This window comes from Lipotes vexillifer, unplaced genomic scaffold (assembly GCF_000442215.2).
Source record: "Lipotes vexillifer unplaced genomic scaffold, Lipotes_vexillifer_v1.1 scaffold740, whole genome shotgun sequence".
NCBI classification, from domain to species: Eukaryota; Metazoa; Chordata; class Mammalia; order Artiodactyla; family Lipotidae; genus Lipotes; species Lipotes vexillifer.
Window position 1 is genome coordinate 2,486,832 of NW_006778610.1, and position 20,251 is coordinate 2,507,082.

The window sequence follows — 20,251 nt, forward strand, 5'->3', positions numbered from 1 at the left end:
TGGTGTCCAGTAGGGCCAGCACATGTAAAGGCACAGAAGCAGACAAGTGCCAGGAAGGCAGGAAGCCAACATGGGGACACGGTCTGTACGGAGGAATAGAGGGGGAGTTAGGAAGGCCTGATGTTGTCAGCATTAGAGTCCACTATTACTTAAAGAAAAATTAATACTTAAAGCCCAAAATGAGAAAGGTATCTTATCCCGAAATATACTTCCAAACTTTAACGTATGTGTGATTTCTCTCCTTGTAAATAAATATGGAAAACAGAACAGCATGTGGTAAATTTTTTAAGTGTTCTGTGCAAAAATTAACGTGTGTAGCACAAATAATGCCTTGTCTGATGAGGTAAAAAAAGATTTTAAGCAGCACATTTTGGTATGCACTAGAAATGCAAATATCTTCAAATAATATTGGCATGTTATAAACAGAAACCACATTAAAGGTTAATTCTAGTTCCAAATTTATATGCCACTCCTCACCAAGTTCAAAATTATGATTGTGTGCAATATATTGCCACAAATCGATTTTGTGGGGCATGCTCCCCTGCCCCCAGAACACCTGAGCACTTATAAAGAACTTGGAGTGTGGTTTACATCCTGCACTCTGTAATGAAAGCCATGGAGGAATATGGACTGTTAGGTTGTTGCTTCTCTACAGTTTCCAGTACAGATATCTTCAACTCTTCAAAAGCTCAATTTACTGGGTGATGCCCCCAAAGCACACCCCTCAAACATGATACCTTCGCCATCATCGAAATATGGCAGGGCAAGTTGATAGTGAGACATTTCATCTGGCAACTGGAGTTACCAATTGAATCAAATCATATCATGTGGGGCCGATCCAGAAGTGCTGATGAAAAATGGGAACAAGAGACAGCTGCTTTCACTTCGGACATTGTCCCCACTGCTATGTGAAAGGGCTCTGAGTAATGCAAGTTTCTCTTGGGCCTTTGCCTGGATGTCGTCACCACCTGGCACTGCCACTCCAATCGGCCAGAGCAATCTGTCCTCCCTGGAGCTGTAGAGAATGTCCGGTCCACTGAGAAGGAGAGTCCAGTCAGAATGTAATTTACTGTCCCACTCGTGCTTTACTATTATTGTGTTGCTGTTTTTCATGGCCCCTGAAAAGAAACAGCACAAAGGTGGGCCTCAACCACAGCCTCGGTCAAGGCCATGGGGACATCCTGCATGAACAGCATCAATCAAACAGCTAAATCAAGCCTGCTCCAAAATGCTTTCCTGGATCTGCCAGTGATAATGTGACAGGTGCAGAGACCACTTAGATGGTGGGTCTGCTGAACAAGGACTTACCTTGGCGGATGAAAGTTTGGCTAGTGTCCAGCAAAATATCACAGCCCTCTACGATCATTCTTTCTATGGCGAGGTTCTTCCTTATGTTTTCAGTGTCACTCACTTCATCATGCATGACCCTGTCAAACACAATACAGGATCACGGTAAGAGATTTTCTATTGCCCCAGCAGATAAGCAAAGGAGCTCCATCTGGGAAGATAGGGTTTGAACTTGTATCAGTTTAACCGGGGCTGTAGGGTAAGTCATGCTGGACTTCTAGCCTTCATCAAGTTATGACTCAAGGCAAAGCAAATGTACATCATGATTCTTAAGGATAAGTGAGTATCCTGAGAATGCTGCTTGTAAAGGCAACAGGAAAGCAATATTTTATTTTACGAACAGCTCCATTCATTGAAATTAGGATGCCATTTCTTAGAGGTGGAGTAAATTAGAGAACTTTATATCATTTATCCCATATAAGCTAAAGGAACACAGATGCCAAAACACTGAAAAGTCACTGATAAACCCAAAATATACATTCTCCGACTTCCTACCAAATATGGGTGCAAAACTGCAACTAACAACCATTCTCCTATTATGATGAAAGAAATGTGAACATTTTCAAACTTAAACCAAAATATGCTAATCTCAATTATATAAATTTACATGCCATAAAACCATTTTCAAAGATATTTTTTTTCTTGGTTAAAATTAATGTGCATGCTGATTCAACACCATCTCAGGAGCTAGCATTTAATGTTCAGCAGAATCTGAGAAGCTGGATTGTGTCTTGCTTCTTGTTCCCTGGACATATATATTCAGTTGCCACAAAAGACTAATGTGTTGGGCTTCCCTGGTGGCGCAGTGGTTGGGAGTCCGCCTGCCGATGCAGGGGACACGGGTTCGTGTCCCGGTCCGGGAAGATTCCACATGCCGCAGAGCGGCTAGGCCCGTGAGCCATGGCCGCTGAGCCTGCGCATCCGGAGCCTGTGCTCCGCAAAGGGAGAGGCCACAACAGCGAGAGGCCCGCGTACCGCAAAAAAATAAAAAGACTAATGTGCTACTTTGCCATATCAAACCTTTATTATAAATTCTCCACATACCTGGACAGTTCTTCTAGCTTGGATTTAGCAAACTCCAGACTTTTCCTCTCCACATGCTCATGGGGAGTATGGGCTAGGAGTTCATGAAGTGTGATGATATACCTGGGGATCTAAAAGCAAACAAAGGCCAGCATGAGCAAAGGTCAGGATGAGTACCACTAGACCTTCTCTACTTGCCATCATGACTTCTGAAGAGCTCATCTCCACTCTTACAGTTTTGACTGTTTCACAAATATATTTTTTTAAGAAATACATTTAAAATGAACTATGCTTCAACATCAAACACACACAAAAACATCACCAAGAACACATGAAGATAATAAAGTTTTATATTATAAAGAAATGATTATTTCCTCAGATTTTGAATATAGTCATACATTTCTTTTTTTTAATTTAATTTAATTTTTTATACAGCAGGTTCTCATTAGTTATCTATTTTATACATATTAGTGTATACATGTCAATTCCAATCTCCCAGCTCATCCCACCACCCCACCACCCCACTTCCCCCCTTGGTGTCCATACATTTGTTCTCTACATCTGCATCTCTATTTCTGCCTTGAAAACTGGTTCATCTGCTGTTTCTAGATTCCACATATAGGCGTTAATATACGATATTTGTTTTTCTCTTTCTGACTTACTTCACTGTGTATGACAGTCTCTAGGTCCATCCATGTCTCTACAAATGACCCAATTTTGTTCTTTTTATGGCTGAGTAATATTCCATCGTATATATGTACCACAACTTCTTTATCCATTTGTCTGTCGATGGGCATTTAGGTTGCTTCCATGACCTGGCTATTATAAGTAGTGCTGTAATGAACATTGGGGTACATGTTTTTTTTTTTTAATTATAAATTTATTATTTTATTTATTTATTTTTGGCTGTGTTGGGTCTTCGTTGCTGTGCGCGGTCTTTCTCTAGTTGCGGCAAGCAGGGGCTACTCTTCGTTGCAGTGTGTGGGCTTCTCATTGTGGTGGCTTCTCTTGTTGCAGAGCATGGGCTCTAGGCATGCAGGCTTCAGTAGTTGTGGCATGCAGGCTCTAGAGTGCAGGCTCAGTAGTTGTGGTGCACAGCCTTAATTGTTCCACAGCATGTGGGATCTTCCCAGACCAGGGCTCGAACCCGTGTCCCCTCCACTGGCAGGCGGATTCTTAACCACTGCGCCACCAGGGAAGTCCCCTGCTGGAAGATCTTTCATCGTAGTTTCAATTTCATTACTTGTGACTGGTCTGTTCATATTTTCTGTTTCTTCCTGGTTCAGTCTTGGAAGGTTATACCTTTCTAAGAATTTGTCCATTTCTTCCAGGTTGTCCATTTTATTGGCATAGAGTTGCTGATAGTAGTCTATTATGATGCTTTGTATTTCTGCAGTGTCCGTTGTAACTTCTCCTTTTTCATTTCTAATTTTATTGATTTGAGTTCTCTCCCTCTTTTTCTTGATGAGTCTGGCTAAAGGTTTATCAATTTTGTTTATCTTCTCAAAGAACCAGCTTTTAGTTTTATTGATCTTTGCTATTGTTTTCTTTGTTTCCATTTCATTTATTTCTGCTCTGATCTTTATGATTTCTTTCCTTGTACTAACTTTGGGTTTTGTTTGTTTTTCTTTCTCTAGGTCCTTTAGGTGTAAGGTTAGATTGTTTATTTGAGATTTTTCTTGTTTCTTGAGGTAGGCTTGTATAGCTATAAACTTCCCTCTTAGAACTGCTTTTGCTGCATCCCATAGGTTTTGGATCATCGTGTTTTCGTTGTCATTTGTCTCTAGGTATTTTTTGATTTCCTCTTTGATTTCTTCAGCAATCTCTTGGTTATTTAGTAAGGTATTGTTTAGCCTCCATGTGTTTGTATTTTTTACGTAATTTATTTCTAATCTCATAGCATTGTTGTCAGAAAAGATGCTTGATATGATTTCAATTTTCTTAAATTTACCAAGGCTTGATTTGTGACCCAAGATGTGATCTATCCTGGAGAATGTTCCATGTGCACTTGATAAGAAAGTGTAATCTGCTGTTTCTGGATGGACTGTCCTATAAATATCAATTTAATCTATCTGGTCTATTGTGTCATTTAAAGCTTGTGTTTCCTTATTAATTTTCTGTCTGGATGATCTGTCCATTGGTGTAAGTGAGGTGCTAAAGTCCCCCACTATTATTGTGTTACTGTTGATTTCCACTTTTATAGCTGTTAGCATTTGCCTTATGTATTGAGGTGCTCCTATGTTGGGTGCACCCAACATAGGAGCACCTCAATACATATGTGCTGGGTGCACCTATATATATTTATTTATAATTGTTATATCTTCTTCTTGGATTGATCCCTTGATCATTATGTGGTGTCCTTCCTTGTCTCTTGTAACATTGTTTATTTTAAAGTCTATTTTATCTGATATGAGTATTGCTACTCCAGCTTTCTTTTGATTTCCATTTGCATGGAATATCTTTTTCCAGCCCCTCACTTTCAGTCTGTATGTGCCCCATAGGTGTGAAATGGGTCTCTTGTAGACAGCATATATATGGGTCTTGTTTTTGTATCCATTCAGCAAGTCTGTGTCCTTTGGTTGGAGCATTTAATACAATCACATTTAAGGTGATTATAGATATGTATGTTCCTATTACCATTTTCTTAATTGTTTTGGGTTTGTTTTTGTAGGTCCTTTTCTTCTCTTGTGTTTCTCAGAGAAGTTCCTCTAGCATTTGTTGTAGAGCTGGTTTGGTGGTGCTGAATTCTCTTAGCTTTTGCTTGTCTGTAAAGCTTTTGATTTCTCCATTGCTCCGGACGCGCAGGCCCAGCGGCCATGGCTCACGGGCCCAGCCGCTCCGCGGCATGCGGGATCCTCCCGAAACGGGGCACGAACCCGCGCCCCCCGCATCGGCAGGCGGACCCTCAAGCACTGCGCCACCAGGGAAGCCCTAGCATTTGTTTTTGAGCTGGTTTCGTAGTGCTGAATTCCCTTAGCTTTTACTTGTCTGTAAAGGTTTTACTTTCTCCATCAAATTTGAATGAGATTGTTGCAGGGTAGAGTAATCTTGGTTGTAGGTTCTTCCCTTTCATCACTTTAAATATATCATGCCACTCCCTTCTGGCTTGTAGAGCTTCTGTTGAGAAAGCTGTTAACCTTATGAGAGTTCCCTTGTATGTTATTTGTTGTTTTTCCCTTGTTACTTTTAACAATTTTTCTTTGTCATTAATTTTTGTCAATTTGATTGCTATGTGTCTCGGTGTGTTTTTTCTTGGGTTTATCCTGCCTGGGACTCTCTGCGCTTCCTGGATTTGGGTGGCTATTTCCTTTCCCAAGTTAGGGAAGTTTTTGACTATAATATCTTCAAATATTTTCTCAGATACTTTCTCTCTCTCTTCTTCTTCTGGGACCCCTATAATGGGAATGTCGGTGAGTTTAATGTTGTCCCAGAGATCTCTTAGGCTGTCTTCGTTTCTTTTCATTCTTTTATTCTTTATGCTGTTCCGTGGCAGTGAATTCCAACTTTCTGTCTTCCAGGTCACTTATCCATTCTTCTGCCTCAGTTATTCTGCTATTGATTCCTTCTAGTGTATTTTTTATTTCAGTTATTGTGTTGTTCATCTCTGTTCGCTTGTTCTTCAGCTCTTTTAGGTGTTTGTTCTTTAATTCTTCTGGGTCTTTGTTAAACATTTCTTGCATTCTTCTCGACCTTTGCCTCCATTCTTTTTCCGACATCCTGGATCATCTTCACTATCATGATTCTGAATTCTTTTTCTGGATGGTTGCCTATCTCCACTTCACTTAGCTGTTTTTCTGGGGTTTTATCTTGTTTCTTCATGTGGTACATAGTCCTCTGCCTTTTAATTTTGTCTATCTTTCCGTGAATGTGGTTTCCGTTCCACAGACTGCAGAATTATAGTTCTTCTTGCTTCTGCTGTCTGCCCCCTGGTGGATGAGGCTATCTAACTAATCATACATTTCTTAATCATAATTTTTGAAAACTGGTTCATAGAGAAACAGATACAGTTATCAGCAAGTCACCTGAGTCTGTACTTCAGATTTATTTGGCTGTTTACGATTTCTTTTTAAATTGACAATCCTACTGCAATGTTGTCTTTAAGAATTAAAACTTGGGAAAAGATATGTTCACCCTTATTACAATCTGATCCTGTTTCACCTTAACTCATCCCTGTAGCAGTAAAAAGCATTGTTTAATTAGATTATTTGTTTGTACTTTTGTGTATGAACAGACTATCTGAATTCTCTTAAAGGCAGAAACACCACCAACCCTGTGAAGGGTTTAACAGGCCACAGTGGAGATTTAAGTCGAGTTATGTATGTTGATTTAACTCAACATAATTTTTACTGGCTTATAAGCTAAAAATTTTTAGGAAACAGGGGCAGTGTGTTAATTTTAATAAAAACCTGCATGAACAGCAGCTACCATAATGCTGCCCACAGTGGGTCAGATTGGGAGCTTGAGGTTGCATGTGCACACAATCATCCAGCAAAACATAAGGATTATTTCCCCATTTTACGGATAAGGAAACAAGGCATGAAGAGGTTCCATAACTTGCCCAGCGTGGCCTCATAGTAAATGGCAGGGCCAGCCATGAGCCTGGCTCTGACCAGTGCACTAGCCCAGTGGGTCTCTTCTGCAGGGACTGGGCTCTTACTCAGCACTTAACAGGACCTCTAAGAATGAAGAACGTAAAACAGCTTCCCAAGGCCCTGCTCTCTTGCAGGTGGTGGCCGTCATTGGGTTATTTGCTAATACTTACTGAGTGCCCAGATTTATGCACTGGCACAGAGGGCAGCGCCATAAGCACAGACCTTGATCTGCAGCTCATACTCTGGGATCATGTCCTAGGGAATGTCATCCAGGTTTTGGAAGTGCAGACTCCTCAGTTATAGGAGCATGCGGCACAGGAGACCCCTCCCTCAGAAGCACATGGGAGGAGGCTTTCTGGTTCTCTATCCCATAAACTTCTCACTAAAACAGCTGGTTGGGGCATTCCATTTGGTGAAGGCTCCTGGGATAAGTATGCTTTCAAATCTTCCTTTTGCACAATGCCATGATTGATAAAAGTTTGCCTCTAAGTTAGTTCTACAAGAAAATCAAGGCAATCAATAGGTAATGAACTCAATTTTTCATAACGAAGAGGGCAGGAGTGGGAGAGCCTGACTACTTAAAATGCACTGAAAACCCACAAAACTAAGTTTAGTCAATAGCTTCATGATCCTCCCCCATTAATTAAATCTATTTTAGAGAGCTCCTTGGCTAAGCTTCAAATGGATGGATTTGAAAGTAACTGGCCCACCTCATTTTCTGGTGGAGAAACAAAACAAACCTGAAATTACCAAAGAGTAGGCAAAGGACTTCTGCAGAGAGAAATGGACAGCTCACCAAAGAGCTCATCTGTATATTCAAGAACTGATGATAAATCTGTCCCCCTGAAACCAAGGATCATAGCATTGTCTAGGTGAATCATAATTCTTCTTTCAATTATAAAATAATACTTGTCACTTTATAGACACTAATTAGCTTGCTGTCCAGCTACAGTAAACAGGTGACTAGAGCAGGAAGTGGTTACTTTCTGGAAGACCTCTAACAGTGCTATCTTTGTCAAAATCAGATTTCATCATCTGCTGACCTATGGATGTATGAGCAGCTGAAGCCAATTTAAACAGTACCAGCCAAGCCACTGTTTTTGCTAAATAAAAATTATGTTAATGACTACATTATTGTCTACAACAAATTTACTGGTAACATGAACTCACTTGTCTGATAGTTCAAATGAGGATACATTCACTGCATCATCAATTAAGGATAAATTCACTATAATTCCTCCATGTTTCCATAGTTCAGCATAATTCATTGACAGCAACAACTGACTTACTCAACAAAGGGCCCAGGAAGAGGCAGAATATAACACTTTTCTAAATATACACAGGCTACCATATGACCCAGCAATCCCACTACTGGGCATATACCCTGAGAAAACCATAATTCAAAAAGAGTCATGTACCACAATGTTCATTGCAGCTCTATTTACAATAGCCAGGACATGGAAGCAACCTAAGTGACCATCAACAGATGAATGCATAAAGAAGATGTGGCCCACATATACAATGGAATATTACTCAGCCATAAAAAGAAACAAAATTGAGTTCTTTGGAGTGAGGTGGATGGACCTAGAATCTGTCATACAGAGTGAAGTCAGAAAGAGAAAAACAAATACTATATGCTAACACATATATATGGAATCTAAAAAAAAAAAAAAAAGGTTAGAAAGAACCTAGGGGCAAGATGGGAATAAAGATGCAGACCTCCTAGACAATGGACATGAGGACATGGGGAGGGGGAAGGGTAAGCTGGGACAAAGTGAGAGAGTGGCATGGACATATATACACTACCAAACGTAAAATAGATAGCTAGTGGGAAGCAGCCGCATAGCACAGGGAGATCAGCTCGGTGCTTTGTGTCCACCTAGAGGGGTGGGATAGGGAGGGTGGGAGGGAGACGCAAGAGGGAGGAGATATGGGGATATATGTATATCTATAGCTGAATCACTTTTTTATAAAGCAGAAACTAACACACCATTGTAAAGCAATTATACTCCAATAAAGATGTTAAAGTAAATAAATAAATATACATAGGCTAAAAGTTTCCAGTTACAGTACCTCTCTTTCTCCTTCTGCCCCCATACCAAACTTTGCCTCCATATGCAGACTTAAGAAAAATTCTGGGCAGTGGCCCCTTGGCAGTATGAGCTAAGGTCACCTCTTCCATTCTTGTTCTACAGGAAAAAAGCATCACATCCCAGCCTCATCCCAAGGTATCCAGCCTACACTGGAGCAAGGCAGATGTGCAGAAGTGCCACCGCTAATATGATGTACGCCGAGGGAGGTAGGTATAGCTGGACCATCTGAGGGAGCAAACACCTTCAGGACTGCTTAGTGAAAGGACCAAAAGGGAACAAGAAGGATAGAATGAACCTAGTAAAAACAACCTTCAAGTTTCTAGAAAGGGCCGTTTTCCCCCAAGTGTTCCATGTGGTCACTCCTAGGGAGAAGGCAGGAGGGAGAGACACCAAGGAGAATAAGGCCCTCAGGCAGCAACTCCAATGTGTTCCCCTCTTGGTCTGTTCAAAATAGCTACAGAGAAGTGAAACAGTTATGGGGAAGTAAATAAATAAGAGCACAACTCAGCACTCTTTCAATTGGCACATTTCTTGCAGTCGGACCAATTCTGGCTAAATTCTTGAAGTCTGAGGCTTCGCCCAGCATCTTTTGGTTACCCTGGTCTTAAAGAAACCAGAGAACCTCAACATCTGACCCTTCAGCTAAATTCTAGGATTTGGGGCCACCACAGTCTTGGAGGGAGGGACCCTAGGCTATTAGAAAGCTCCTGGAAACACCACAAGTTGCCCAGCCCAAACTTCCAGAACCTGTCTACTCCCCCAGAGAGCTAGAGCTCTGGGAGAGAATTAGAGCTCAGCTGCCCTGATTTCAAAATTAAGACACAGAGATTCAGATTGGTTCAATTATATTTCCCAACGCTACGAATGAAGGGTGAGCAAGACATGCAGGTCTCCTAAACATTCTCAGTCCAATGGTCCTTTTCTGACATTATGGGAATTCCCTGGTGTCAATCAAGATGTTTTTATTGGGCTTAAACTCCAGGGGGAGGAAGGAAGGTTGGTAGAAGAATATCTCAGCATTTTTAAGAAATCCAAAGGCCTTTGCAAGGCCCTACATTCGACTGTGTTTGGATACCTCACCGAAAATGCAAGGACAGTTCTGCCATTTTAAACCATTGAGAGACTCACACCAAGGGGAATAAACAGTACTGGAAAAGACATTACTGGGCCTTCAGAAAGGGAGGTGGGAACCTCTCTGAATGTGAACCTGTTCCACAATCCTACCTTTGTATGTTCATCTAAGCTGGGGGTTGCTAGGCAGACACAAGTTAGGGTATTTAATCATAATCTAGAGGTAACTGCCAAAGATTCAAATAGAATCTTAGAACATTGAACTACATAAAATTTGTTTCACTGTAAATAAAATCTTAAATTATAACTTTGTATAAGGTTTTTAAAAAGCAATTTTTTTCTTTATAGTTTTTCTGGTGAAATATTTGTTCAGAGAGGCAAAGAGTCAAACGATTCACTTCCACAGGAGAAAAAAAAAAAACCCCACAATAACTGTATAAAGTTTCACTCTACTTAGGTTGTTACAAATGCATCCTTTTGGTTTTGAAAAAATCTCACTAAACCTCTATGGTGACTTCCAGGATTTCAGTCAGGAGTGACAGACTTTAAGACAGACAATTATGAACCAGAATACCATTTCTCTCTGAGGCTACAAAATGATCAGCTGGGGTCAGAGAGGCTGGTTCCAGGGGACAAAGCTCTCCACAGAAACCGTAACACACATGATCAGGAGAGTCATTTTGCCACATGACAGTTTGGAAGCCTGGCCAGAAGCCCCACAAATTCCACAATGGGAACGCTCAATGCTTTTCCGAAAGAACAGAATCAACACTTTTTAAAAGGACAGGAGATTCAATTCACATCTTGGCCTCTGCAGTTCTCACTAAAGAGCGGTAAAGTCTTAGATATAGGAAAGAATGCAAGTGTACTTGATCCTTCGGGTTGCTCTAATCCCAAAAAGTGAAGGTCAGGACAAGCCCCAGCCTCACTGCAGCAACCTAACTAGGGGCCAAGAGTCCCCAGGCCTGGCCAGTGCCTCTGGCTCCTTTGTCTCCACAGCCTCTGTGACAGGGAAGGTCCTCCTTTTGCTCTGCAGAGCTCCAGCCAAGGAAGACTCAGCCACAATCACAACAGGGCAGGAAAACAAGCACCTTCCCAGCAGTCCTTCCACTCTCCCGGAACCTTTTATGCAACCAGCGCGCACTGGAACATTTGCACAGCATCCTATTTCTGTCAACCTAATAATATTTTTAAACACGCTGGAGGAGGAGACTCCATGGAAGAGGTCTGTGAGGAATCTTTCTAAAAAGAGACATTTGTGCCGCTTTTCAAAAACACATTCCTTATTTGTCTCAAAAATTCCCGATTTTCTTACATACACTAGACAGATTAGAGAGAGCATGTGTGGCATAAATTTGTTTATCTCAGGGTCAAGCTCAAGATGACAGATGATGGATATGTGCTGTAACCCCCCACAGGGAATACTTGCACATATCATGCTGGTCACACTGGGTATCAGTCATATCGAGCTGGAACCAATGACTTACAAAATGCATCCCAGGTGACTTACCTGAAACATTGGATAGGTCAAGAACGTCTCCAGCATCCTCCCCTCACAGGCAGGGTTAGCTTCGTACTGTTTTAAGAGTTTGTCAAAATCTCTGTTTTGCTTACAATTGGCGAGCACTTGGAGGCTGTACTGGTGATTACGCACAAATTCTTGATAAATGTTCAGCATGGGGAGCAAAATATCAAACAGATCAGCTGGAAAGAAGAAGTAAACATGGCAGTTTCTCTTGATGCTCTGTAAATTATCCAAGGTACGGGGAGAAACTGTTCACTCTGCAGGAACGGCAGAGAGCAGCTCCTGGCACCAGGTGTCACACCACGTGGCCCCAGTCCAGCTGCCTGAATGACTGACCTGGTAGAACACACCCCACAGTAGAGCCCAACGCTAGCCCCCAAAGAACCATGACGGGCCAGGGGAAAGGATCAAAAGGGCAATGAGACAGAGTCCCAGTGCCTGAGGAAGCTCACAGATCATTACGGAAATTCAGACAGCTTAGGGCGAATAACATTGAAGCTATTTTACTCTAACTGTAGCCATATTAAGAGAAAATCTTCTCTCTGTAAAGCATGGACTTACCTAAAATTAAAGTAGGCCAATTGGCTATCCTTGCCTTCAGTCCTTGATGAAATATTTCATGAAGAAACATGATTGTTTCACTATAAAAAATGAAAATATAATTTAGTCACTGCAAAGAGTCCATTTTGTTAAAGAAGTCCACTGAGGCCTTAAATCCTTAATAAATACATGATATTCATATGTCTCTGAGGGCCTCCAAACTATACACCCAATAATGACATAGATTATACCAGCTCCCACAAAGTAATTTATCTTTCAGACAACCTGAAAACCTCAAAAAAATTCTGAGCTAAGCCTCAAATTTTGAAAGACGGTAAGCACCAAATCACTGTCATGTAACCCTCTTTATCGATTTATAATAAAAACAGCTTTCTACTCTTAGGACGTAGCCTTTCTCCAACAGATAATCAGAAAATTAGTTATGATCCTTCTCTCTTCAGATTTAATTCTAGATGCTAACTCGGGGAAAGCTCTCTTTCACTAAAATGAGTTTTGACAGGAGAGAGGAGAAAAGACCTGACAGACCGCTACCATTACCACTCTTAAAACACCCATGACAGAAATGTAGATGGAGCCTATACAGATATACTAAACTGAAGAGATACATACACATAAATTAGAGATCCAAATTTCTAAAAGGTTCAGGAAGGGTAGTTACCAAAGTAACATTTGCTTTCTCCTCACTAGAAGAAAGAAGAATATTTGCTTTCTCCTCATTCCTACTGGAATGAGCCTTTCAAGGCTTTTCTGAACTACCACATCAACACAGTCAAATACAGGATTATTCATGTCAGTGAAATACTTTGGTTTGTTGTAAGTACAATCCCACTACAAGAAACATCAATGGGAAGTCCCTACTATTTCCAAATGGTCCGTGAAACACAACAGACACTGCCTGAAGACTGTGATTTGTTTTTCTTGGATAGAAATTTTAACTAAGCAGTGTTTGTTGTTTAATGATTTCAACCAAATCTAGTTTGGTAGATACTGTAGATTAGTCTTTCAATCTCCATTCCGTCCCCCTTCTAGGTGGAGAGGATAGAGAGGTGAAACTACATTTCCCAGGCTCCCTTGCAGATAGGGTTCTAGATGTAAATTCAGTTCCACCCATAGATGCACTTGGTAAGACATGGAAGGCATTACATTTTTTAAGTATAAACTCTGTGTTGAAATTCAAACTAATTGATCTGCCTAGGGCTTCGATTTCAGAGGCAAGGAAAGAGAATGTAGTTAAACAACAGAAATGACAACAAACATCTGATAAGCCTCACCTCTAAAAACATAACTCTTCAAATCTTGATCTGGGACCAAGTATAGTAAATAATTGCTAATCTGTATGAAGAGCTTATAGCTTTCCAAAAAGAGGCACAGTATCTTTTTTTTTTTTTTTTTTTTTTTTGCAGTACGCGGGCCTCTCACTGTTGTGGCCTCTCCTGTTGCGGAGCACAGGCTTCGGACACGCAGGCTCAGCGGCCATGGCTCACGAGCCCAGCCGCTCCATGGCATGTGGGATCTTCCCGGACCGGGGCACGAACCCGTGTCCCCTGCATCGGCAGGAGGACTCTCAACCACTGCGCCACCAGGGAAGCCCGAGGCACAGTATCTTGATTCAGAATTTAAACAATATGACAGACCTGGCCTTCCACATTGCAGATAGGAAATCCAGTGGGAACATCCCTAGAGGCAGCCTAAGACCAATGCGGTACAGGCTTTGATGGCATCGCTATCAGAGTAACTTCACAATTCTGTCCATTGCCATTAGAACTGTTGAAACTGCATACTTAGGAGACTGAAGTGTCATCAAACTGCTACCTGTATAGCCTGAGGATCAAGAGCTACCCCTCATTCCCTTAGGACATCTCACACACTTGAGTGGAGCCACTGCCGCCCAACGTGGGGAAACCTCGCAACAGAAAAGCTTAGCTTTTAATCTTATGCTATCAGACTACTGCCCATCATCCTTCCATTTTCCAGTCTTCTACAGACCCCCAGCCACTCTTTTAACTCCTTGAGCTCTTAGCTCCCAGATCACTGTCAGTCCTTTCCCCAACACTACTCTCGTCATAATTTTTGGTGACTACAATATGCACACAAACAACATTCCAATGACGTAGCCTCTCTCAGGTCTTTGAACTTCCTCGAAGGATCTTGTCTTCCATTGACCTCAGTTAACACTACCTTAATCGTACTCTAGACCTTGTCATTGTCAATAACTGCATCCCCTTCCCTATCTCAGTTTCAGGCACACTATTCTACGACCATCTCCTTATCTTTGAGTTCACTGCCTTTGGAAACCTGACTCCCAAAATCCCTTCCCACCACCAGGACCTGAATCCATTGATCCTGCCACCTTATCGCTGACCAAAACCCCTTCACAACATCACTTCCCTCTTGGAACAGTTTAGATTCCATGGCTCAGTGTTATAATCCCTTCCTTGCATACACCTTCAACTCCCTTCTTTTCTCACTTCATCATAGTAATCTCGCACAATACCAGTACCAGTTAAACCCAACCCTTCACCCACTCTGCACCTGCACCCATGCAACTGAAAGTGGCTAAAGAATATACAGCTACTCACCATAAAGTCATAACCACAAGCCTAATGTGGGCTTTTAGCGCTACCTAGCAGTTATATTACACTTCCCTCATCCCATCCATTCAGTTTTTTGCTTCTTGATCACTATTTTACACTTTTTCCTCTCTTCCCTGACCCTAACTCTTCCCTTCCATGAGCACTGTTACCCGATGTCCTTGCTTCCTACCTGCATATGTGTCCAGTACTATTCCTTCCCTGTCCACCTAATTCCAATCTCTTGACTTATTCACCACATTCTATCCACTTCTGCCTATGCAAGTTTACTGCCCCAGCAATTCTGCCCTCTCTTTCTTACATCATTCCCCCCCTCATTATTGGTGTCATTTTTATCCCATCTAAACACACACACACACACACACACACACACACACACACACACACTTCTTTATATTTTTACATTTACTTCCAGGTATTACCCTGTTTCTCTGATCCTCTTTACAGCAACCCTCTTTGAAAGAGTTCTCTCTACCAGTTCTCTCCAATTCCAATTCCCCTATTATCACCTAATCAGGCTTTGGTCCCCCATTAAAGTTACCAATATGCTCCAAGTTGTTAACCCCACTGTCAGCTCTCAGTTCTTATTTTATTTGACCTTTTTAACACAGTTGCTCATTCCCTCTTGCCTTGGCTTCCAGGACAGCCCATCTCCTGGTTTGCATCCTACAACCCTAGCTGATTCTCTTCATTCTCGTTTGATGGCTCTTCATATTCCTAACCTCTAAATGTTGGCACGTCCCAGGGCTCAGTCCTTGGTCCTCTTCTCTCGTTCATTTGTGCTTACTTCCTTGGTAATCTCATTCAGACTAACAGCTGAAAATATCCAAGCAGTCCCTTTCCTCCCTTCTCCCCTTTCCTTCTTTATTTCTTCCACAGCACTCATCACCATATAAAATACTGCATCTTTCACTTATTCACTATTCATTGTCTATATGCCCACATCAAAATTTAAGTTCCACGAAGGCAGGGACATTCTGCTTTGTTCACTGATGAATCCTCAGCAGTAAAGGCACTATAAATATTTACTGAGCAAATAAATTTACTAGAGATTCTCAGGCCCTGTGTCAGTTTTTTTTCTTCCTACAGTACTTCTGTATAGATTACATGTAAACACCCGTTAATCACACCATTTCCCTCAGTTTATGAAGGACAGAATCTTCCCCAGCACACACTCAATAACAAGAAAACATACGTCAAGTAGAGAAGAAAAAGAGAAAACTAGATGCCGAGATTCAAGATAAAGATATGAAAATTGGGGGCTTCCCTGGTGGCGCAGTGGTTGAGGGTCCGCCTGCCGATGCAGGGGACACGGGTTCGTGCCCCGGTCCAGGAAGATCCCACATGCCGCGGAGCGGCTGGGCCCGTGAGCCATGGCCGCTGAGCCTGCACGTCTGGAGCCTATGCTCCGCAACAGGAGAGGCCACAACAGTGAGAGGCCCGCGTACCACAAAAAAAAAAAAAAAAGATATGAAAATTGGGGGTAATAATGAAACGCCAATGATAGCTTTCTTATTTTCAATATCATAAGCTCATAAAGGTGAATTTATAACTCTTCTTTTAAGTAAGTGAAGTAAAAATTCTTTTAAGAAACTCAAGCGGGTTTTTCACGCAGCTCTTTAATTTATGCCAAGACAAACCTGTTGAGAAAAATACTGCTGACATCATCGTGGCTGATGGGGGGCTTCTTGGAGCTGGCCGCCATGCGCAGGGGCCGCAGGAAGCCGTTGACCAGGATGTAGAGCTGGTGAACGTACTCCGACTCGGCCTCAACCATGGTGAACACAATCTGGTTTCTCTTCCTCATACTTTCAGCATGAGGGGAACAAATGTAATCCTGCACAATGGTCTTCCATTTCCTTCTACATAACCATCCTCGCATGAAGCTCTGAACCTACAGAACAACAACAAAACAAAAAACAAAACAAGAATCTCAGGGCAGTGTGAGACGGCTTTCTTAAGCCAGTCAGGGGGTTGTCCATCCTGTGCCATATACACCCTGCTCTTTCATTGGTGCACTGGTGAGCCCGCCACCAGAATAAATAATGTCAGGCTTTGGACCAGATAGCAGAAAAAAGATGATTTTAAAATAATATTTTTCTCAGCTTCACAAGTTTCTTCCACTGTTTAAGCTGTTTAAGTCTGCCTATAAGGACATCAGAAATTAGTAATATCACATATTTAGTTGTTAACATTTCAAGAAAGGAATACACTAAAGGTTTATCCTTTAACAACATAAAACCAGATATTAAAAATTTTTTAACTGTGGTAAAAAAACACACATAAAGTTTACTATCTTAATAATTTTTAAATGTATAGGTCAGTAGTGGTACGTATATTCACATTGTTGTAGAAACAGATCTCTGGAACATTTTCATCTTGCAAAACTCAAGCTCTATAACTAATTAAACAACTCTCCATTTTCCCCTTCCTTCAGCCCCTGGCAACCACCATTCTACTTTCTGTTTTTATGAATTTAATTACTTTAGGTACTCATATAAGTGGAATCATACAGTATCTGTCTTTTTGTGACTGGCTTATTTCACTTAGCATAATGTCCTTAAGGTTCATGCACGTTGTAGCATGCGTCAGGATTTCCTTCCTTTTTAAGGCTGAATAATATTCCGTAGTATATATGTACAACATTTTGCTTATCCGTTTATCTGTTGATGAACATTTGGGTTGCTTCCACTTCTTGGCTATTGTGAATAGCACTGCAATAAACACAGGAGTGCAAATATCTCTTCAAGATCCTGCTTTCGATTCTTTTGGATATATACCCAGAAACGGGATTGCTGGATCATATGGCAGTTTTACTTTTAATTTTTTGAGAAACCACCATACTGTTTTCCATAGCAGCTGAACCACTTTACAATCTCACCGACAGTGCAAAAGGATTCCAATTTCTCTGTATCTTCATCAGTACTTGTCATTTGGGGAGATTTTTTTGATAGTAGCCATCCAAGTGGGTGTGAGGTGATATTGCACTGTAGTTTTGATTTGTATTTCTCTGGTGCTTAGTGATGCTCATCATCTTTTCATGTGTTAGTGATTTCTCTAAAGAATCACCTTTGAGAGAAATGTCTATCATCTTTAGAGAAATGTCTGTTCAAATCCTTTGCTTATTCTTAAATCGGGTTTGATTTTTGGTTATGGCTGAGTTTGTTTTTAATTAAGCTTAAAAAATAAGTGTTAGAGGGCTTCCCTGGTGGTGCAGTCATTGAGAGTCCGCCTGCCGATGCAGGGGACACAGGTTTGTGCCCCGGTCTGGGAAGATCCCACATGCCGCGGAGCAGCTGGGCCCGTGAGCCATGGCCGCTGAGCCTGCGCGTCCGGAGCCTGTGCTCCGCAACGGGAGAGGAATTATATATATGTGTGTGTGTGTGTGTGTGTGTGTGTGTGTGTGTGTGTGTGTGTGTGTGTGTGTGTTAGAGATCAGTTCATAGGACCCCTTCTTTTTACAGATGAATAAACTTGAAGGCCAAGTCTAGTTGCAGCTTTCCTGTGTGGTTAGTCACACAGGAATGACTTGGCCTTCCTATACCTGCTTTTTGTTAACTATAAGGACTCTCTTTTCCAGCCACATGGGCAAAACGCACGTTAACAATTTACAATGGTGTTATTTTGTGGAAAAACAAAAGCAAAACAACAACAAAAACAAGAAATAAAGCTTAAGATCAATTTTGTAGGAACATGAAAGGCTCTAAAATTGATCTGAATTCCCTAGATATGATTTGAAAAATAACAGGCAAACTGGACAAAGTGCACTGGCCTTTGCATTTCAGCCAACAAACATTTACTGAGTGTCTTTTAAATGCCCAAGTAAATGCTGGGTGCTAAGCAGATAGGTATATGTCATAATCCTTAACCCAAAGGCTCTGCTACTAACCTGCTGGGTGAACTTGAACTCTGGGCTCCATTTCCTTATCTATAAAATAACTGACCAAAATATCTGAAGTCCTTTCTAAATGTTAAAAAAATTATATGATAATTTATTAGGATTTGTTATATCTAAGTGGCAGATTCAGCAACAATGCAGGTTGCAAATTCATATATAATTAAAAGCATTAAATTACTACCAAATATTTTTTTTAGTATCATTGTTTTCTTTTCAACACATTCTTATACTTTTTATTTTTTTACACTATTTCACCCATATGGTCTAAATTATCATGCACTTAAACAATTACTCTTCTTTTGCAATATTTAAAATTCTCTCATTTACCAACTGATGTCAGCATACTATCAATTTGTATAACAGGCATTCATACAGTTGCCATACCTCAAACAATAAAAATTAAACACATCTTAGTAGAATTATGTGGAGGAAATTATATGCATATTATTTGGAGAAATCTAACGGGAAATTTCTGTGAACCAATTTCAATTTTTGGTCTCTTGAAGTTAAAAAATTATGTTGATATTTATCAAGATCAGAACAGAGAAACTAATTCATTTGTAAACATCCCTTTCCACACAGACACTAGTTTGACTGGGGACACAATGGACCATAGAGTTAAATTCAAAACCTATTTAACAAGTTCAAAAATGAGGTTTAAAAAAATTATTTCTATTAAGAAATAGGAAGATAGAAACAATAAAAATTGTGTATTTTATCATTATTCCTCCATTTAACAGAAGTATTTTCAAAAATCAACTTAACTGAGTTTTGTGTTAAATAAAATCTTTCTATTTACTTGGGCAGGTATTACCTGCTGAGCAAAAGCTGGCTTACTTACTATCAGTTTCTACAACAGGACTTTACCACAATTGTTATTTTACTGATACCTTTGTTTATATGCAGCTGCATAAGCATTCATCTTGTAACAATAAAATAAAGCAAATTCAATTTAAAATTTTTTAAATTCTAAGAGAGGAATGTTATTTTACTTTGTTATTTCTTGAAAACTGCAAACAGTGCAACTTATCCCTAAGTAGCATTTCTATTTCAAATTCTGAGCAATATTTAAAGTTTTATTGCAACTGAAGGGGAATAATTACTTAGCATGAGAAAATAGGAATAAGAAAAACTTTAGAAGAAATAAAGTTCTTTAACTGTGAAGCTTTCACATAATGTTAAAGCTGAGTAAGTGCTTTTATCCAGGACAATTAAGATTATGGAACTCAAAATCAAGATGACATAAATCAAACAAAGTAGACTAGAGTGAGTGCCAGGGTCTGGTTAATTGCAAAAGTTGTACAGTTGTAAATGACAATAAGGTGGAAAGAGCTGCTGATTATGTGGATGTTAAACAAGAAAGAAACAACAATAAACCAGAAACCTGAGCAGATGTATTGATTCAATCTCCTCACACGTTCAAAACAAAACAAAACAAAAAATTCTCTAAATAAGCACTGAAGACTAAAGCTAAAAGAAATGTTTTTGAAATGCAATTTAAAAACTACTCCCCCCAAATATAAAAGCAGCACAAAATCAGAAGGTTCAGC

General features: G+C 40.5%; 1 protein-coding gene across 1 annotated transcript in view; it reads right to left on the minus strand.

The window, feature by feature from the left end:
* Positions 1-20,251, minus strand: part of RASGRF2 (Ras protein specific guanine nucleotide releasing factor 2) — a 230,889-nt gene that overhangs the window by 128,303 nt on the left and 82,335 nt on the right. Inside the window, exons 5-9 of the mRNA XM_007451722.1 lie at positions 16,444-16,697; positions 12,213-12,292; positions 11,637-11,830; positions 2,392-2,501; positions 1,309-1,427 (exon numbers count right to left, since the gene is read on the minus strand). Of these exons, the coding sequence (XP_007451784.1) occupies positions 1,309-1,427; positions 2,392-2,501; positions 11,637-11,830; positions 12,213-12,292; positions 16,444-16,697 (757 nt within the window). The remainder of the gene's footprint in view (positions 1-1,308; positions 1,428-2,391; positions 2,502-11,636; positions 11,831-12,212; positions 12,293-16,443; positions 16,698-20,251) is intronic.